The sequence below is a fragment of the Pseudopipra pipra genome, chromosome 4 (assembly GCF_036250125.1).
Source record: "Pseudopipra pipra isolate bDixPip1 chromosome 4, bDixPip1.hap1, whole genome shotgun sequence".
In the NCBI taxonomy this organism is placed as follows: Eukaryota; Metazoa; Chordata; class Aves; order Passeriformes; family Pipridae; genus Pseudopipra; species Pseudopipra pipra.
Genome location: NC_087552.1, coordinates 11,531,936 through 11,552,262, shown reverse-complemented (window position 1 = coordinate 11,552,262; position 20,327 = coordinate 11,531,936). Strand labels below are relative to the sequence as shown.

Below are 20,327 nucleotides of genomic sequence, written 5' to 3'. Positions count from 1 at the left end.
GAGAGGCGGGGCGTTACCGCCGCCCGCGCGTGCGCGGCGCCCGCCGGGTGAAGAGGGCGGTGGGGGGGCGGGCCGGCTTCCCGCTCGCGCCCGCTCCGCTTCCGGGTCGGGGGCAGCGCTCGGCCGGGCCGGGAGCGGCGCCGGGGCCGCCCGGAGCGAGGGGCCGGGCGGCGGCGGCGGCGGCAGCGGCGAGGGCCGTAGGCGGAGAGCGGGGGAGCAGCAGCAGGAGGGGCGGCGGACATTGCGCGCCGGGGCGGCGGGAGGGCCGCGGTGGGGAGGCGGCGGCGGCGGCGTTCCCCGCCGAGGCCTGGTGCGGCCGCCGCTCGCCGCTGCTGCCGCCGCCGCCGCCGCCGCTGCTGCCGTCCGGCCGATGCTCCCGGAGCCATGGACAAGATCCTGGAGGGGCTGGTGAGCTCGTCGCACCCGCTGCCGCTGAAGCGGGTGATCGTGCGGCGCGTGGTGGAGTCGGCGGAGACGCCGCTGAGCCAGGCGCAGTGCCGCGCCATGTTCGCGCTCGGCACCCGGCTGGTGCTGCAGGGCCCCGACCCCTTCCAGCGCCAAGTGGGGCGGCAGGTGCTGGACGCCTACGGCCGCTTCCACCGCGACGAGTTCGAGGCGTTCTTCAACCGCGGGCTCGTCCTGGGGCTCCTGCAGCGCGGCTACGGCGAGCTGAGCAACCGCGACCCCGCCATCCTCGACTACATCCAGGCGGGGCTGCGCCTCATCATGAGCTGCCCCTCGGTGCTGGAGCTCTTCGAGCTGCTGCAGGTGGAGGCGCTGCGCCTGGTGTGCGAGCGCCCGGCGCCGCCGCTCTGCGCCCGCCTCTGCCAGCTCCTGGGAGACTTCCCGCAGTGCCTGCCCCGCGGCAGGAAGCTCTCGCTCGCCTTCTGCCAGCAGCTGGTGCGCAGCATCGCGCACTTCCAGAGCCAGGGCACCCGGGAGGCTGAGCTGCGCCTCTACGTGTCGCAGGTGACGCAGGTCAGCGCGCTGCTGCGGAGCGTCTGGAAGGCAGAGCCCGACACGCTGCTGCCCTCCCTGCAGGAGCTCTTCGCCGTCATCTCCGCCGCCGGTGAGCGGGAGGGGCTGGGGTACGGGGAGGCGGGGGCCGTGCGGGGTAACGTGGGGCGGAGGTTGTCCTTCCCCACCAGGGAAGGAGAAGCCCTGGTGCTCGCGAGCGGTCGCTTTGCAGGCGTCTCGTTGGAACCGTTGTTTTCTCGCCCGGATGCTAAAGTGCGACTTTCTGGCCAGCGAGAAGGCAAAGCCTTTGTTATTTCCCTCGTAAAAGCTAGAGGGGAAATAGTGATTTATTTAGCTGCAGAGCAGCACGGTGTTTGGAAAAACTCCTGGGTCCAAGCCACGCACTGCCCAGACGTTTTACTTATATATGACTCTCAGGAGTTCCCAGCAAACTTTTGTAGAGCCTTTGGTTCTTAATACCTTGAAGTCGTGTAAAGAGAAAAAGCCACAGACTTTTTCCTGAGAGATTTCTTTTAACTTAGTGAGGAAATAGGCATTTTGGCATGCAGGCCCTGACCGTGTGGACTCCAAGCTGGCCCCAGTGACATACGAATCCAACCTCTTGCAGCAATGCTTTGAATGATGTACCAAAACGGAGTTTTAGGTGTCCTCTTAGAATTAAAACTATCAGTAGCAAAATACATATAAATATCTCAAGGTTGGGTGCCAAAATGATGGTGCCAGACTCTTTTTGGTGGTGCCCAGTGACAGGATGAGGAGCAATGGCCATAAACTGAAACGCAAGAAGTTTCACCTCAACATGAGGAGGAACTTTACATTGAGGGTGGCAGAGCACTGGAACAGCTGCCCAGGGAGGCCGTGGAGTCTCCCTCTCCAGAGACATTCAAAACCCACCTGGATGTGTTCCTGTGTAACCTGCTGTGGGTGACCCTGCCTTGACAGAGGGATTGGGCTGGATGACCTCCAGAGGTCCCTTCCAACCCTAACAATTCTGTGAAAAGCTACTCTTCCTCCTTACTTCCTCGAGAGGGATACCTTAAGTCTTGGAACTGATTACCAAATTGGGGGGTGTGAAAGAAGTGTATAAAACCTGGCGATTTTAGGAAGCATTCCGTGCCTGAGTAATGGAAATGCGATTGCAAATAGGTCCTTTCTGACATCAGAAGTCTATGGAGTACTGTATTAGTTCCCATGGGAAAGTGCCTTTACCACTGGGATACCTGGGAAACTTAACATCATATTTTGCCCTAACTGGTATGGTTATCAGACAGTTGCTGAGACAGGACATGGGAAATGTCAGCTGCATTAAATCCCTAGGCTTAACATCAAGTGTAACTGGTAATTCTTTTTTTTTTACAAAAATATAAACCCCACTTCTCAGCTCCGTTTAGGGCTGAGGAAGAAAGTGGCAGATTGTCACTTTCTTGCCTGTGTATTAAAAGAACAGAAGGAGTTTGTAATTCAGTGCTGTTCATTGTCCTTAATTGAAATGTTTTAATTTTGGTTTGGTTTGTGATGATAGACGTAGGATAGATTCATTCTCACTTTTCAACTGTAGTGAAGATGTTGTTTAGAAGATAAATCTTATTTTTTTTCCTGTGGGGTTTTCTTTTTAGTTTCTTACATTATGTCATGTTCGACTGTTACAGATACTTCCTTCGAACCTTCTGTTGCACTGGCAAGTCTTGTGCAGCACATACCACTACAGATGATTACAGTACTCATCAGGAGCCTTACTACAGATCCAAATGTGAAAGATGCAAGTATGACTCAAGCTCTGTGCAGGTAATGTATCTCATTGTAAAGGGAGAGAAGAGTCTCTTTCTTAATCTTTCCTTTTTTTGAATTTATTTGTCACTTGGGTTCCATGAAAAAAAAACCCAGCTAGACAAAAAAAAAAGTTAAAAAGACGAACTTTTAAACTGGTATTCCAGTTCATGCTGTTTGGCATGTAATGTATTTATGGTGCCGTGGATATTACTGGCATGGTTTCAGTTTAAGATTGCTGCCTTCATTGCTGTTGTGGCTTCATTCTCGTGCTTTACAAGGTTGGATGAAATGGCATAAATAGGAAACTTCATGGGGTTTACAGTCAAGCAGAGAAACAAGCCCATATTTTCAGAACATGAACCTTTCTGCTTTTCCAAGAAGTAGAGTGGTCTCACATGGTTGTCTTATCTGTCATCTCCTTGCCCATCCTCTTCTCTAAAGAGAGGAGACAGTTAGAAATGAGTTTTACTGCTTAGTTCTGAGGTTTTTTCTGCTTAGATGTCTTCCCCATTTTTTAGTAGGATTCACAGAGAACATTACCATCTTCACTCAGGCCCTCAGAGGTTTTTTGGATGTTCTGGGGATTCAGATTGCAGTCTTGATATCTTAGTGTCTTCAGATATGTGAATAACAGTGATGCAAAAAGGTGGCAGTGGGAGAAAGATGAAGACCTTGAAGTTCTTTGAATTATTTTTTAAAGCCTATTGAAATTATTGAGTACTGAGGGATAGAAGAATGAGTAAAGCAGTTAAACAGGAGGCTGTTAGAATTTTTTGTTTATAAAAGCAACTTTTAAGAAGTTACTTTCAACTAAAAATTTAATGTCTGCAGTATTTTTAAGTACATCTATTTGTGTGGTGTAGTAGCTAGACATTCGTGTAATGTAGCAGTTGTATATCTTGGTGAAATAGTGAGGGTTTTTTCACACTGAAAACGTTCCTGGCATTTACATTAAATTGAGAAACTGTATTTCAGTTGAAAACATAATGAAAAGCAGCAGCATTAGTAGTATAATTTGGGGTAAGACATGTTGTTTAGGGATTTAAAAAAAATTTATTAGACTAAACAAATTTTACCAAAGCTGTGTGCCCAGTCTGAAAGTCAGAGCTGGGAAATTCAGAAAGATTTGTTCACGGTAAAAATTTGAGAGTAATATGCTGGGGATTAATTTTCATGTTAGTGTATTTTAGTGTTTATGTTGTATTACTGTACCAACACAGTGTGGTCATAAATTTTAACTTTAGAATGGCTCCCGTGTGCCTCTGCTTAGGAAAGTAATGCAGTGCTGAGCTTTGGTTACAGTAGGAGCTGTTATTATCAAATAAGTGCTCTTTGTTTAGTACTGGCCATGTGGTGGGGGTTTTCCTTCTTGTTTTTGGAGGTGCAATGTTGTCTTACTTGCCTTGTTCGTTTTTTGAAGTAATACTCAATTTTAAGAAATTCTGGTTTTGTTCCATGAACTTTAGATACTCCTTGTTACTTTTTTTTGTGGATACTCTTGTCAACACTGTATCCAGTTTCTTTTTCTACCTCTGGCAACCCTTTGCAATGTTTACTCTCCTCTGGCTTAGTGGAGCAGTTATGAAGAGGTTAATGCAGCTGGAATGTCTGGAGCACCAAATGACCATGCTGTCATCAGGCATGCAGCATTCCCAGGAGATGCAGAACACCAGGCACGACAGGGTCTCCTGATCAGAGTCAGAAGCCCTTTGGTGACTGCAAAGTAGAGACCTTGTTGCTCACTTCTTAGGTAGAACTTCTATGACACTGCAGAGTCTGTCTAAAGTTGAACACAAAGTACTAAATAATTTTCAATTAAAAGATTAATAGATTTGTTCGGGAGTGGATTATAGATATCAAAAATGCTGTCCTTATTAGGCACATACATGGGTAACAGATCTGCTCGTTTTAGGGTGGTATGGGGCAGAAGGTGCTCTTGAGGCCTTTAAAGTTCTCTTTATCTGGTCAAACACAAAAAAATCTGTGTTTATATTCATGATTATCTGCTTTTGTAGTAAAAAGGCAGTCATTGATTGCAACAGAGCAGGAGCCAAGAAAATGCAATGCAGAGAGAATTTAGTAACCAAAATACCTAATCTTTGCCTACCAGATCTAAGATTTGATGCTTTTTGGGACAGTCTCAAGCGTGTCTACAAGTTACTTCTGTTTCCTCTTCTGACTTTTGTTTCTGCTCTTAACAGCATTAACTCTTGCTTTAAGAACAAAAACAGATTTTAAGGATGGGAATTCTGTCTGTATCAATTACAGAGAGAATGAGGCTTCTCTTTACAAGGTTAATCATACTCAAATAACAGCAGTTGTCCTATTAATAACAATGGTGAATAGTTAAGTAGTTACTTATACTGACTAGAGATGACACAGCATGGCCCATCCTGTAGCCAGAGCAATGGATTGAATAAGAGGAGCCCCAGCTCCTACCTAAAAGCAGTGTTATTTACCTGGAGTTTGTGAGTCAGTGTGGTTGAAAGTACACATAGTAGTCAGATACTCTTTACTTGTGTAAAAAGCTAATTAAGAAAACCAAATATATTGTCATTAGGCTTAAATTAGCTGTGCAGGTGTTTGTGCTGCTGCTGAAAAATATCAATCCTACAAATAGGGGAGGGGAAGATTTGAAGACTATAGGACTGTGAGTTTGGGGGCCTGTTTTTAGGTTAGGATTCTCTCTTTGCAGGCAAAAGCAGTTTTGGCCTGCGTCTTTGTTTCTCCTTTTTAAAAAGTACATGGAAGGGGTGCTTGGAATAAACTCTTGAATTTAACATCTTGAGAAATGAGAGCTTTGTGTAAATTCAGAGCAGTGATTATGATGTTGCTGTGTTTTTTCACAAATGCATTTTTTTGTAGTAACATGGAAGAAACTTGGTGAGATCTGTGCTTCTTTGTTAAAAAGGCAGTTTAAAGATGCCTTATTTTAGAGAAACCTTTGAATGTTACATGTGCAGATAGTACTATACATTTTTCAGGTCCTAATTATGAACTCAGTGTAAATTTAGGGTGTTTCTGGTAATACAGCATGTCCAGAATACATGTCTGGTGTTGCTAAAGACCATGATTATCTTTTTAGTTTGGCATCTGAGGACTGAAATCCTGATTTCAGTCTGTTTGGAACTCTTAATCTCCAGGGAGACCTTAGGGGCTGATAGTTTTGCTTCAGATTGATAATGACTAACTGTGCCCTCTTGTAGTGGTGGTGACTGTTTATTAGACTGCTTACTTGCAACCCGTTCAGTTCCATGCTGGAATTTAGCCTCTTAAAATAATCAATCTTTATGAGGAACTTTTTCAGAAAAGTAGTGAAGCACTACTGTTTAAACTCCCTGTTTTCACTTCATCATGGAATAGAATTTTAGTGTTCTGTGGGTTGACTGGAGCCTTTCGAAGTCATCTGGCCCAGTCCTGCTCAGAGCAGGGCCAGTTTCATAGTGAGACATTGCTCAGGGCCTTGTCCATCCAAGTTAAGAGCTTCCTGCAAGGATAGAGGCAGCTCAGCCTCAGTAGCTGGTCTCAGTATCTGACCACCCTCATGGTAAAAATTTTTCCTTCCATTAAATTACTGCTGCCTCATCTGGTTTGGAGAAGGGGAGCTTGTGGACAGTTAAAAGAAAATCCAAAGTATTGTCAAGTAAATCTCAGAAGAACAAAGCCTAAATTTCATGTTTTAGCTGGTATTGCCTTACAGTATTGTCTGTGTCTTAGAATTGCTTCAACTAATCTACTCAAGGATGAGTATAATTTGTCTATTAATTTAGAATGATAGAATACTTCTGTTTTCTGTTGCTGATATTTCACTGTATTTTCAAAGCACAGGAAGTCCCTTCGCTTTTCCTTTTTCGTAGCTCTAGTGAAATTCTTACTTCCGAGACTCATGTAGACCCCAGGCTGCTGATAGCTACTATAAGATCCTTATAACACCTTCTGCAATGTATTTAAAATTCTTAGAGTTGACCATTTTAATTGAGAGTATTTGAGTTGGCTTCCAGGAATGTAGTTCTAAGTTGAAGAAGCTTCCTTAATAGTTGGGTTTGGTCTGCTTTGGGGTAAAAGGGGTCAGAGAGGAGGTTCTCAGGTACAGGCACTTTTGTACCTTCAGCAATAAGTTTTTGCCAGATGTTAGCTTAATGTCTATGCAATCATGGTTCACATTCTTGAATAACAAGTAACAATACATAATAATTAATTTTATATGCTTATGTGTTTGGGGGGATGTGTATGTACTTCTAATGTATTAAATAGATCATTATTAATTTCAGAGTTAAATGGCTTGAGGTAGAATCAAACTTATTTTACCATTTACCTAACCTGTGAATCTCTGTGTGTCATATAGACAATCTTTTTTGTGGAGATTAAAGTTAGTGACATCGTGGTATTTCTATTTTTTTTTTTGTTGTTCTTGATTTGTCTTTCAGAATGATTGACTGGTTATCCTGGCCTCTGGCTCAGCATGTGGAAACATGGGTGATTGCACTGCTGAAAGGATTGGCTGCAGTCCAGAAATTTACCATCCTCATTGATGTCACTCTGCTTAAGATCGAATTGGTACGTTGGAAAAGTGCATTCAAAACTGAAGGAGAGGGAAAGGAATTTGTAACAGCTATGCAATTGCTTCACATCTTGTGTATTGCAACAAATAGTATCTTCTTTTTCTGCAAATATCATGTAAATGTATCTGTAGTTTTCACTTGCATGTAATGATTGTCTCTTTCAAATGGTTGTGTATTTGGTGATCTGCTTACATGTTTACTGAAATTTTACTTCCCAGATATACTGAAATAAATGTATGGTTTTTTTAGGTCTTTAATCGACTTTGGTTTCCTCTAGTGAGGCCTGGTGCCCTTGCTGTCCTTTCGCACATGTTACTTAGTTTTCAGCATTCTCCAGAAGCTTTTCATTTGGTGAGTTACTAAATAAATGGGTGTCAGTCCTTTGAAATGTCACTCGTGCAGTTTCTAAAGTGTAACAAAAAGAGTAATAGAATTGATGCACGTGGATTTTGTCTTTGTTGAAGGTGCTAGAATCAGATTCCAGTGGTCACAGACCACTAGGCTTTTTAACTTCCAGATTCACCCCCTTAATAACTGGAAGCAAGCATTGTTCTTCCTTGTGTGAACATATTTCTGGCAGTAGTATCTGGGCACCACAGTTTGATTGTGTGCTGCTGGTAATCCATTTTATGTGGTGTGAAATTGGCTGATAAAGTTGGGCTGTCTGGGGAAAACAGATAACCAGTTATCTTCTCTAAGTAGCCTAGTCACTCTCAAAAGGTTCATGAGACCAGGAAATACTTCACCTCAAGAAGGCTGTGCTATCTGTGTTGCAGTGTACATATAGACAAACTGAAGGAGACGATTTTTAATGGCCCCTCTTCAAAATGCAGTTCACTGGTTAAGGCCAGAGATAAGAGGGTACCACAGTGACTGTTGGTATTAATACAGCAAGATGTTCCCGTACTCAGCTTAAAGTTTAAGTGAAATATGTCTGAGATTTAATAGTAACAGCCTGGCACACTGCTGTCCCCAAGGCTCTGAAGGGATATCAAACCCCTTGTTTAATGTCACAGTAATTGCCTTATGCCTGTTTTACACTGTTTTTTAATGGTAGATGTCTACAGTTTCTCTCTCTTCCTTCCACCACCCTAATTTTGGCCTAAGATAGAAATCCAAGTCACAAATGAAAGAGCCAAGTAGCCTTGAGTATGCTCAGAATATAAATATTTCATGTATTGGTTGTGTTACTTTTCTTCTGTGTTCCTGAGAGAGACAAAACACAAAGAGAAATGTAAAATATGAGAGAGCTTATTCTAGAAATAGGAATTTGATTTAACAAAGAAAATTTTTACTGTAGGCTGCGTGCAGTGCTGCATAAACATCTCTCTTCAGGATTTCATGACAGTGTTTGCTGCATTTTAAACAGTCTTCACTATCATTTTTGAGCTACTGGTATCATTTAGTATTCTGTAATATTTTCCTGCACCTAAACTACTTGTTTACTTTTTTATAACAAATGGTTTCACTGTGAAATGGTTGAATACACCTTTGATAAATATAAATTAATTTACTTGGCAGTGCATCGGAGATAACATTCCCCCACCTTATACTTGAGCATCATTAGCATAAATTAGTTGGATTTTATAAACTGAAAGAGGGAATGTTTGCATTGCAACTTTCACTGTTGAATCTGTAGTACATTGAACACTTCCTCTTGGTGTTTTTCTTTTTAAACAGCGGATATTTTGCTTACTTGAAGAGAGTAGGGTTTGTTTCTCAGAGATGTAAAAATACATTTTATACTCAGAGAAAGAAAACAATGTTGGAAAAAGTGGCAAATTAGTATTTTGCACCTGTCTCCTTTTACTTCGGTGTTTCAAAGTATGTTAATTCTTGTAATTGGTATACTCTCCTAAAATTACAATATTCTTATAATTTCTGTTCTGTATATCATGTCTTTACCTTACAAATTGTTTGGTAGTAATTAGCAATGAGTAATTATTCCATCAACTTCTTTCAGAGTTAATCAATTTTGATCACTTGGAGACTGGCAAAGGTGTCTGAAATATTTTCGTTCACAATGAGGATTCCCTACTCTTTGGGAATTGCTTTGAAATAAATTAAGACTAATGAAATAAATTAAGACTATGTAAAATAAGTCTCATGCACTTAAGAATAGAGAGCTACGCTGAAGAAGAGGAAGGAGATGGAGTAAACACTTCTGACTTATACCCAATTTAAAATGGTAATGAATCAGAACTAATCCACATATAGATGGCCATAGATTTGATGAACTTTTTGAGTTCATGCTGAATTACGTGGTTTGTGGAGCTGAGCTCCCTCGCTAGGTGGAGCTGTGAGCCAGTGTCCGTCTTGGAAGCTGGAATAGCAGGAATGTATTCATTGGCTTGTGATCCCAAGCATTAGATTCTGTTTAAGGAAAACTGAGAGGTTTGTTTTAAAAACTGTATCCATGAAATTAGAACAGGATACTAAACTGCTAGTGGTGGCACACAAGGAAAATGTTGGCAGTTAATATCCTTAAAAAGATCCACACTTTTGGCATTTGACCACTTAAAATCTTAGCATGCACCTTCTCAGTTCATAAAGTTCCAAAGCTTGCTATCTGAGCTAAAGAGAGCATTGAATAATTAATTGTGCTGCTTGAAAATCCTCGTGAGTGAAGAATAATGCACGTTTTTCAAGTCATTGTTTCTCAACCACTTCTTATTTAATAACGAAAGGTCCCCTGTCGTTTGGCATATATAAAACAATGAAGTTCAATGAAGTTGTTTGTAGAAGGAAAGAAAAATAGGAAACTGCAATTAACACCTGTCTGTTTGTTTCTCTGTTTCCCCGTTCAGATTGTCCCACACGTGGTCAGTTTGGTTCACTCCTTCAAAAGGGATGGCTTGCCTTCCAGTACAGCCTTTCTGATGCAGTTGTCTGAGTTGATACACTGCATGATGTATCATTATTCAGGATTCCCAGAGCTCTATGAGCCCATTCTGGAAGCTATTAAGGTACGTTAGGAATGTTGAGAGGGTGGAATGTTTTTGTTTTGTTTTTCCAGATACGAAGCTATAATTCCACTTATCTAAATTCTTTAGCACTTCCACTAGGAGAAAAGAGCTAACCACATAATCTCATGTCAATTCTTATTGTGCTTGGAATATGGTAGAAAAATTTTCCTGAGTGTCTGTGATAGGATTGTAGCAGGCTTTAAGAAAAGCCTGAAATGAGATCCTTTATTAAAAGTACAAACTAATTTCTTAAGCCTTATGTAACAACTAATATACCTTCATGAAGTTTATTCTAGACATTTCATTTCAACCCAAGCTAGAATCTGTAGCTGCAAATATAAGTTAAGAGTGGTTTTGGTATTGAAAAGAAGTACTTGGGGTGGTGGTAACCTTTGGCTAGCTTCAAAGCACCATGGATATTGCAGTGGGTATTGCAGGCCTCTGTGGGTAAGGGATGCTGGCCTATGCTGTTTGAAAAAAAAAAAAAAAGCCCAAACCCAACACTCCTAAACAAATAAAATAAAACCGAAAAGAAATAAAAAATAAACAAAACCAAACCTAACAAACAAAAACCACAAAGAACACTTGAGTATTACTGCCTTATTTTATATCTCTGATATTGCAGTTAGATGTTTTGACACTTAAAAGCCCCTATCAATTTAACTCCAAGTGCCCCTTATTCCTGCAATTTGAGAGTTGAATAAAGAAAGCTTGGAAGGAGAAGGCTTGGGGGGGCAGGGTGGGGTGTTATGTCTCTTAGGCTATCAGGGATAGCAAGGCCTTGAAGGAGAATTGGGGAGCAAAGGAAGATACAGTACTGCTGAATGGCAGGACCTATTATAAAATCAAATACAGAAATCTAAGAAGTGTGTTAAATGTTTCTCTTGTAGGATATGCCCAAACCCACTGAAGAGAAGATTAAGATGATTCTCAGTCAGAGTGCTTGGACTTCTCAATCCAGTTCTTTGCCATCTTGTTTATCTAGACTTTCTGGAAAATCTGAAACTGGGAAGACAGGTCTAATAAATTTAGGAAATACTTGCTACATGAACAGTGTTATTCAGGCACTTTTTATGGCTACAGAGTAAGTTGTTCTTAACAGCTCTTCATTGCAAATTAAGTCTTGCAGTTATTGCATTCTTAATTTTCACAGAATAGTAACATGTCCTGGGATCTCTCAGCTTGCTAGAGCTGAGTGGGTTTCTTTGCACTCAGCTTTGTAGAAGTCCAGCTCTGTGAAATTGCAATTTTAGCCATTAAAAGCCTGATCCTTCTGACCAGTGTCAAAAGACAAGACCTTCTTTCCTCACTGTCCTTGCTCACTTCAGTATCGTAAAAGTTTGTGGTGATGCTTTTATGATAATCTGGAAGATACAGAAAAAATGTTGTCTGTCTGTAGTCCATTCTTACACATTTAAATGTTTAAAGGAACAGGTGTTCTGCAGTGTTAGTTCTTACTGCACAGTAGTTTTGCATCTGCAATAGAGCAGAGTCCAGGTATTAAAGGGAAGTGTTACATACTTTGTGGTCCTTCAATTTGAAGTAATTATCTGAGCTGGAATGATAACTGCATTGTTAGAAATCTGGCAAGGAAACTAATGCCTCTCTCTTTCGTTTCAGTTTCAGAAGACATGTTCTATCTCTGAATCTAAATGGCTGTAATTCACTAATGAGAAAATTACAGCATCTTTTTGCATTTTTGGCCCATACACAGGTATGTCAGTTTATTTCATAAACCTCCATCTATATACCAAAATGGTAACAAAGATGATGCCATGGGAGTCCTCTTGAGTATATTAAATGTAAATATTATATGTTTCTATGGGAATGAATCTGTCTCCAAATGCTCAGATGGTGTGGATAGACTTAGAGAGGTGTATTTCATAAGTGGAAGATGTTGGCATTTTGTTGTTTTTACAAGTGAGCAGTAACAGGTTTTCTTTGAGAAGCCAAAATGAGAAAATCCAAATAAGACCTGACTGGATATACAAGCTGACTTTCTGTAACTTTCTAGGACAAACTGTGACTTCCTGCAGTGATTTTTACACCAGATTTTATTGTAGTTTGAATTCTAAAGTGAACTTTATTAAACGCTCAGAACATTCTGTTAATGCTAGAAAGACATAAGACGCTTCTTTCTCTTTGAATAATAGCAATGAACTTGTGAAGGGGGTGAGGCTGGATCAGCTTAAAAATAACTTGTGCTTATGAAATACTGGTGTTCTGAAGAAAGAAAACAGGTTTTTTAACTCATCAGCAAGAATAGTAGCTGCTATTATGCATAATATCTGGTTTACATTCACTACACGTTTAATATTTGCCTGCAGGATCAACTGTTTTTATCTTTGTACTGGAATTGATTGCTACGAAATTAATAGCTCTCCCTTTGTATGATTAAGTTGCTTAAATGTTTGTGTGCCATGTGTTTCATTCAGTTACTCTAGGATAATGTAGTCCAAAGTTCAGTGATCAATATTAAAATAATATAACCAATTTTTGAAGTTCTTATGTGACCTTGCCTGTGCTTCTCTTACACAAACAGAGGGAGGCATATGCTCCTAGAATTTTCTTTGAAGCTTCCAGGCCACCATGGTTCACCCCTCGATCCCAGCAGGATTGCTCAGAATATCTCAGATTCCTGCTAGACAGGTAGGGGTATGGTGCCATTAATGGGAATGAATGTACAGTCTTACCACACAGTGTTGAACTCTTAGGAGCAGTTGTGTAACAGTTCTACTGCTTGAGTTGGGATCAGGAATTTTCAGCCTCATTCCTGTCTTTGGCTTTCTGTAGGTCCTATGAACTGCTTTTCTTCATGGACTTAATCTGTGGTAAAGTCTGGATGCCATCTAGTATCCACATAATTCAGAACAGGTTATAGTGGTAACAATGTGCCACTTTTACAAATGTAAACATGGGTATTATGTTTAGAGTCGTGGTCCTGTTGTAAAATTAGTGTGGCTGCTGCAAGCAGTTTGTGCTCCTGGAATTTCATGTTGGTGGAGACAGCTATATTTCATACAGGTCCCATAAGTCACAGAAATGTACGTGCCTTTATAACCAGTTTAATAAGCAAGCAAATTAACTGTGAGAGATAAAGCAAACATACCTAAATTTATTAGTAGCCCTCTTTATTTTTGGCTTACTGAGATGTGGCTTAAGCATTACTGCTTTAAGACAGATTACACTTCTGAAGAAGCTTATCTCAATAGTGAAATAGTGTTCTCTTTTTTTTTTTTTTCCTCCTCGTTTTGGGTTTCTTTTTTGGTTTGGTTTTTTCTTGCTGTAGTTTCTTAACTTTCCTAGCTACAGAATCTTGACCTTTTCTTTGGAAATATCTGGCAGTAGATAAATAGCTGCTTATCCTCTTACAAAATCTGACATACAGAACCAGTCAACTGGAGAGCAGATTTATTAAGATAATGTAATGGTAAATAATAAAAACATTGTTAGTTTTTTTAATACTTGCCAGTTCTTTCAATATATCCATTGTGTTCTGTTATATATAATAAAACCCACACTAAATGCATTTGTGCCTCTCATACTTTTGGATAGCACAGACCTCTGTGGTTCAGCTTGCTTGTATAAAAAATAACCAACAGTTTTTTTTAGTGTAAGACAATTCTAGCCACTTAACCATCTATAATTTTTAGCAAAGCTGAGAAAAAAAGTCTGAAATAGTGCAGCAATATTTGATTGGAAAATAGCCCAGTTACTTGGATTTATTTTTCTTTGTGTTCAGGCTACATGAAGAAGAGAGAACTTTGAAAGCATTGTCTTCAGCAAAGAGTTCTGAAAGTATAATGAATGAAGAGTCACAGGCACAAGAAGCTGTCCATAAAACACAAGTATTTGCTGAAGCACCTTGTATGGAAAGTGAAGAAAGAACTCTGATAGAGAAGATGTTTGGAGGAAAATTGAAGACTACCATATGCTGTTTGAACTGCAAGAGTATGTCTCAAAAGGAAGAGGCTTTCACAGATCTCTCTCTGGCTTTCTGTCCTCCAACTTCCTTGGAGAATGGCCCAAAATGTATGGAACATTCTGAAGTGAAGGACGACTATGTGGTGCAAACTAACACTTTAGCAACTAGTCCTGCTGCAGAAACACCTCTCAATAATTTGGATGTAAATCATGGATGTGACACGATAATGAATGAAGGAACCATAGAAGATTTTTCTGCTGAGCCAAACTCTGAGAACACCACAATTTCTGAACTCAAGCAAGTTCAGAGTAATAGGGATATGTCTCAGACTCACTTAGTAGGTAAAAATACCCTGTCAGTTACAGACTTACTCAATTATTTTCTGGCACCTGAGATCCTTAGTGGAGACAATAAGTATTATTGTGAAAAGTGTGCCTCTCTACAGAATGCTGAGAAAACTATGCAAATCATTGAGGAACCTGAATACCTCATTCTCACTCTTTTGAGATTTTCATATGATCCAAAGTGTCATATAAGGCGCAAAATCTTGGACAATGTGTCTCTACCACTTGTTTTGGAACTGCCAGTCAAAAGCATAACATCCCCTCTAGCAGTAGTTTCGGGAAGTTGGTCTGTTGGTGTTGAGATTTCCGATACTGGAGAAAACCTTGCGAAAAAACTGAAGCCCTCAGGTGCTGATGAAGTGACCTGCCCACAACTGGTGCCCTACGTGCTAAGTTCTGTGGTAGTGCATTCTGGTGTATCCTCTGAAAGTGGACATTACTATTCCTATGCTAGAAATGTTACTGGGTCAGGGCCTTCAGGGCTCTGCCACCAGTCTACAGCTCTTTCTTTAGTTTCTCCTCAGGATAAGTTGTTGACAGAGGAGAGTCCTTGTACTGTCGTAGAAAATGAGCTGGACACTGAGATGCCAAGAGAATGGTTTCTGTTCAATGACAGCAGAGTGACATTTACCTCGTTTCAGTCAGTCCAGAAAATTACCAGTAGATTTCCAAAGGACACTGCTTATGTTCTGTTTTACAAAAAGCAAAATAGCACCTGTGGCTTCAACACCAATCCGGCAAATGGACTCTGGGTGAATGGAGACCCTCCTTTACAAAAGGACCTCATGGATGCAATTACAAAAGATAACAAACTGTACTTGCAGGTAAGATGAAAGTTTTTTGTGAAGGGTGATGGTCTTATGCCTCACAAGAGGCAATCTAAAGGAACGAACAAGTTAGCTTTTAAGTATTCTGGTATATTAACCTTATAAATCCACCAGCCTGGTTTCCATCATGATGTTGCTGGACAGGTTTGATGGTAAGGTTGTCATTGTTAGATGGGAAGCACCAAGGAAAATGGTATAAACTCATTTCAGTTTAAATTTTTAGTGGAGATGCTTGTATGGAATTACAAGTGGTTAAATGACCTCTACAGGAGAGGCTTCAACGGGTTCAAACTTCCATTGCCTTTATACTTAGAAACTTCTAAGTGATGTCCTTAATAGTGCATTTTCATTTGTAGTGAAGTTTTACTTACAGAGCTGTGCTTACCCAAATTCTAGAACAACTGAATGAATGCTGGTGACTAGATTCCATTTTCCCTTTGCTGCCTGTTCTGTATACCTGTGTGGGACCAGCACTGCCAGCTGCACATTGCCTGTTGATCCCAGAACTTCCCCTAGCTGTAATCTCCTTTCTGTTTGCTGGTATTTTACAAACATTAACAAGAGAACTAAGAGTTTAAATTTTAACTCTGCTGCCATTTGCAAACTGTGTGGTTAAAGCATTTGTGCCCTGACTGTCTTTGCTTATGTGCCACATTTCCTCTTGACTTTCTCTTGGCCTCTGTAGCAGCAATCTTTGACTGTGGAATCACAGGGTAGTTTAGGTTGGAAGGGACCTTTAAAGGTCATCTAGTCCAATCCCCCTGCCATGAGTAAGGATATCTTCAACTAGACCAGGTTACTCAAAGCCCCCATCGTGCCTGGCCTTGAATGTTACCAGGGATGAGTCATCTACCAGCTCTGAACAACCTGTTCTAGTGCTTTACCACCCTCATTGTAAGAAATTTATTCCTCACATCCAGTCTAACTACCCTCTTTTAGTTTAAAACCATTACTCCTTGTCCTGTTTGTATTTTTTTCTTTTTTTAATCTCAAAATGAGAAATATTTTCCAACCATATTGTTTTTCTTTGGGTTTTAGGGGGGTTCGTTTGTTTGTTTCTAATTTATTATATTTTACCCACCTTTCAGTTTTGTATTCTTCAGTATTGACTTGCTTTGTAGTGCTTTAGTAATCTCAGAGTTGCTGATCTCCTGTCCTTTTCTCATTTTAATTGAGGCACATTAGAAGTACTCAGTTACTGTTTTTCTCAAGTTAATGCTGATACTGCGATTCACTGAATTAAATTATGGTAATTCTGAGACCTCACATTTTTCTTTTGGTTCAGAGTTCTAAATTAGTAATTTACTACTAAGTTAAGAATCTACTTTTCTCTCCTTGAGAAAACCTTAATTTTTTTTTTAGAAAAAAGGTTAGAAAAATTCTCTAGCTTACTGCTTTTGTTTTACTGTTACATATGAGTTTACCACATGGTAAACTAAGATATTTTCACTTTAAATAACTAAGCATGCAATGGGGGTAGCCCCCACTCCATTTAAAACAAAAAAGCCATTCTGGGAACAAGTGGAAAGCAGGGGGGGATCCTCTTTTTTATCCTCGGTCCAGAGAACTGTATTGACTATCAAGTTTTATTTACCTGATTTAGTATTTGTTGACATAAATATCATCTGGAAAACATGCAACATTTGGGTTTTTTTAGAAACAAGGTTATTGTTTGTAAAAATGTCAGTGCTGTGTGGTATACTAGAACAATTTATTGTAGCTTAATATTCATTAAGTCAATATGTGCCTCGAGAGATGAAGGAAATATGCTCGTTTATCACAAACTGCTGAGCAGAAATAAAGTATGGAAGATCTTGAACTACTAAATAATTCACTTTTAGCATTGAATACACAAATAGTGCGTGGTTTTTAAATACTAATACTTGCCAAGAAACTTTAATAGTTTGATTTGATGACTGCTCCGTGTTTCTCGTGTGTGTGTGTGCATATAAAGAGATACCTTCCATCCATTATGGAAAACTCTTCATGCACTTAGCAGTGAAGCTGAGATCACAACTGAGGTTTATTCTGTTCTCAGTGCATTATGGTTGCTTCTGAAGAGCATTTCCAAGTGATTGTCACAATCTGTGCTTGCAGCTCAGTCAGACTCTGTACTGAACATGATGGGTGTCTCCAGAGCTGTGCCAGTCAACCCTTGCACATTAAGGCAGTAACTGCACTAAGGCAATAAAAATAAATCCTGTGTCTGCCTAAACCTGGCAAAAAAAAACCTTACCTGTAATACTGTAGTGCTCTTTTAATCTATAATTTTAAGATTTTTATTTAATATAGCTTCAAACCTATTGTTAATGCTTATTTTCTTTTATGGTTCGGTTTGTTAGGGAAAACTCAACTACTGGGGTTTGAGAGGGATAAAGTTGCCAGAAAACAGTTCTTTGGAGGGATGAAAGTGAAGGAGGGAGGATGGAAAGCTTCTTTTTTTTTTTTTGTTTGGTGCTGTGCTGTATTAAAACTAACATTTTTCTGAAATATTTTATGAAAAAAAAAATAAAAACCAGCCGAGGTACAGCGTAGTGAGTTTCTCACTGTTTGGTTTTGAGAAGAAATTTTGTTCTAAGCTAAACAGCTTGGCATTGGGGTTTTTTTCAACTTAACAGGCTATTTATACAGGGTCTGCTATTTTAATCAAAATATTTGGTTGATTTCTGGTACTAGAAGTGAGTTCTTCGTATTTCCTTGTTATTCCCAGTAAATTTACTTAGTTTGTGATATGTCATATAGTTAGCCAGATGTTGCCTACGAATCCACACCTATGGCTGGAGATACCATAATACTGTCTTTGAGGAATATTGCCAGTGTGTAGACAGTGTCCTCCAAATACCTTATATAATTTTGGAAATGACTTATGCATTTCAGTCTGTAGTAGTGTAAAACAGTTTCAAACTTAGGCTGTATTTTTTGAAGAGGGCAAAGTAATTTAAAGTAATAGTCAACAAGGACTATTTTTAGCACCTGTACATGGACAAGACCTAAGTTTAGTGCTTTCATGGTGGTACAATACAGTCAATCTTCCAGGTTCTTGGCTCTGTTCCTTTCTTTCACCAGGAGGTGGAGAAGAAAAGGAACAATTCAAGGTGACCTGTATAATTACTAAAACCCTGTTTAAAGTTTGCTCCCATTGCCTTGGGGAGGTTTGTAGTGATGAAGTGTCATGCGAAGGAGGGTGTTGGTGTGAACCTTAGCTCCTGAATACTTTGTTTGTTTCCTAAAGGAGTAAAGCTTGTACAGGTCCACTGTCTTTTTCCTGTTAGTCTTCCAGAGCCCATCATCTTCCTTCTCTCCCTCAATTTTTGAAGCTGTTGGCCAGTTTGAGAATGGGATACTAAAGACAAAAACTTTCTGCGAGGTTTATTAAACTGGTTGGCCAGAGACAGAGTGTAGTATCTCTAATGAGGGAGAAGCCTGTGCTTATCCCCTTCTTAGATGTCTTAAGAATCCTCAGGAGCTTTCAGCTGAAAAAGCATCTGGCAGGAGGCAGAGCTTTCTTGTTCCCTCCAGTTGTGCAGGTACGTTTTCCAGCAGCTGACTGATTTTTACAAAGTGCTTGAGAGTTGCAGAGTCCTACTAATGTTATAACAGTTAGTGTAGCAATAAAACTTGAAAGCTAAAAAGCTACAGGAAGTAGAAACTAGATAGCTTGTCCATCTCCTTGCCTTATATCTGAGTAGTTGTTAGTCTGTGCAGTTGATTGAGTGAAATAAAGTGTCTTTTAAATAATTAACATTGATTTAATGGTTTTATATTTCAGTTTTGCAACCAAGAGCAAGGGCATTTTAAAATTGCTAGGATGAAAATTCATGTGAAATGTATCAAAAACTCATGTTTTGTTAGCTTCTGACCAGTCCAATTTGTTTTACTAACATCCTATGTTGCTATAAAACACAGTTTTAGCATAAACTTAAATGTGTTTAATTACATTTCACTTATAATTACTGATGTTTAACGAAATTGTTCATCTTGGATTGGCTGTGAACGTTCAGCTTGAAGTTCAGCAAAGCTGTCGACACTTAGGAGTCCAGGAGTTAATGACGTTTCTTTAAAAGCTGTTTCAAAATTTACTAGAAATAAGCTGCTTCAAGGGCTTGAGGTTGGGGGGGGTGGTTTCTGGTTTTTAAATTGCCTTTATTCTTCCATTTCAGGAGCAAGAGCTTAGTGCTCGAACACAAGCACTTCAAGCTGCCTCAGCCTCGTGCTCTTTCCGACCCAACGGATTCGATGACAACGACCCCCCTGGAAGTTGTGGACCCACAGGTGGAGGAGGAGGGGGTGGGTTCAGTACCGTTGGTAGATTGGTCTTTTGACTATGAAGACAACCTGGAATACACTGGTTCCGAAGCAGCCCAGTACTGCTGAGGGCAAATAAAATATTGAACTTTGTCAGATATTGTACCAATTTTTGAGACTTGATCCTCGTTGAAAAGCAGATGTTGGTGTTTTTTTGGTTATGTTTTATTTGAAATAAATAAGCGCATAATGGAGAAAAACTACCTCTTAAAAATTCAGTTGCTTTCATAGTAAGATATGCTTGCCCAAAAGAGAGAAAACTAAGATTTTTAAGTACTTGCTAATATTGCATTAAACTGAACAAACGCACTTACATCAGTTTCTCTTGTCCTCATCCACTGAATGAAGAAAGTTCATTTCTTACTCTGGTGGTATTGCTTTATGTGGAAACCCATTTTCACATGGGCTAAACTGTGTCATGGAGTCTCTCACCCCTAGCTTATTTCCAAATCCAGTACCTTTGTGGATTTTCAGAGATGATGCAATTTATAATGAAGGCAATAACTTAAATGTGACATGATACAGTACTTTCCAGGTTAAAAATTATTCAGTCTATTTCCACTGTAAATGAAAAGAAGAAAAAATAATTTATACGTATTTGCTAAGTTGTTATCCAAAAAAGTGCATGTTGTGTAGGAACAATGTTTTTA

General features: G+C 40.0%; 1 protein-coding gene across 1 annotated transcript; it reads left to right on the top strand.

Annotated features, from left to right (window-relative positions):
- The first annotated feature begins 300 nt into the window (after positions 1 to 300).
- Positions 301 to 19,773, top strand: USP38 (ubiquitin specific peptidase 38). The gene is made up of 10 exons (XM_064651570.1): positions 301 to 1,069; positions 2,628 to 2,763; positions 7,176 to 7,305; positions 7,560 to 7,661; positions 10,118 to 10,276; positions 11,167 to 11,360; positions 11,897 to 11,990; positions 12,819 to 12,925; positions 14,019 to 15,369; positions 19,533 to 19,773. Exons 1-10 carry the CDS (start codon positions 385 to 387, stop codon positions 19,692 to 19,694), a joined length of 3,120 nt encoding a protein of 1,039 aa, XP_064507640.1. The 5' UTR covers positions 301 to 384; the 3' UTR covers positions 19,695 to 19,773.
- The last annotated feature ends 554 nt before the right edge of the window (positions 19,774 to 20,327 follow it).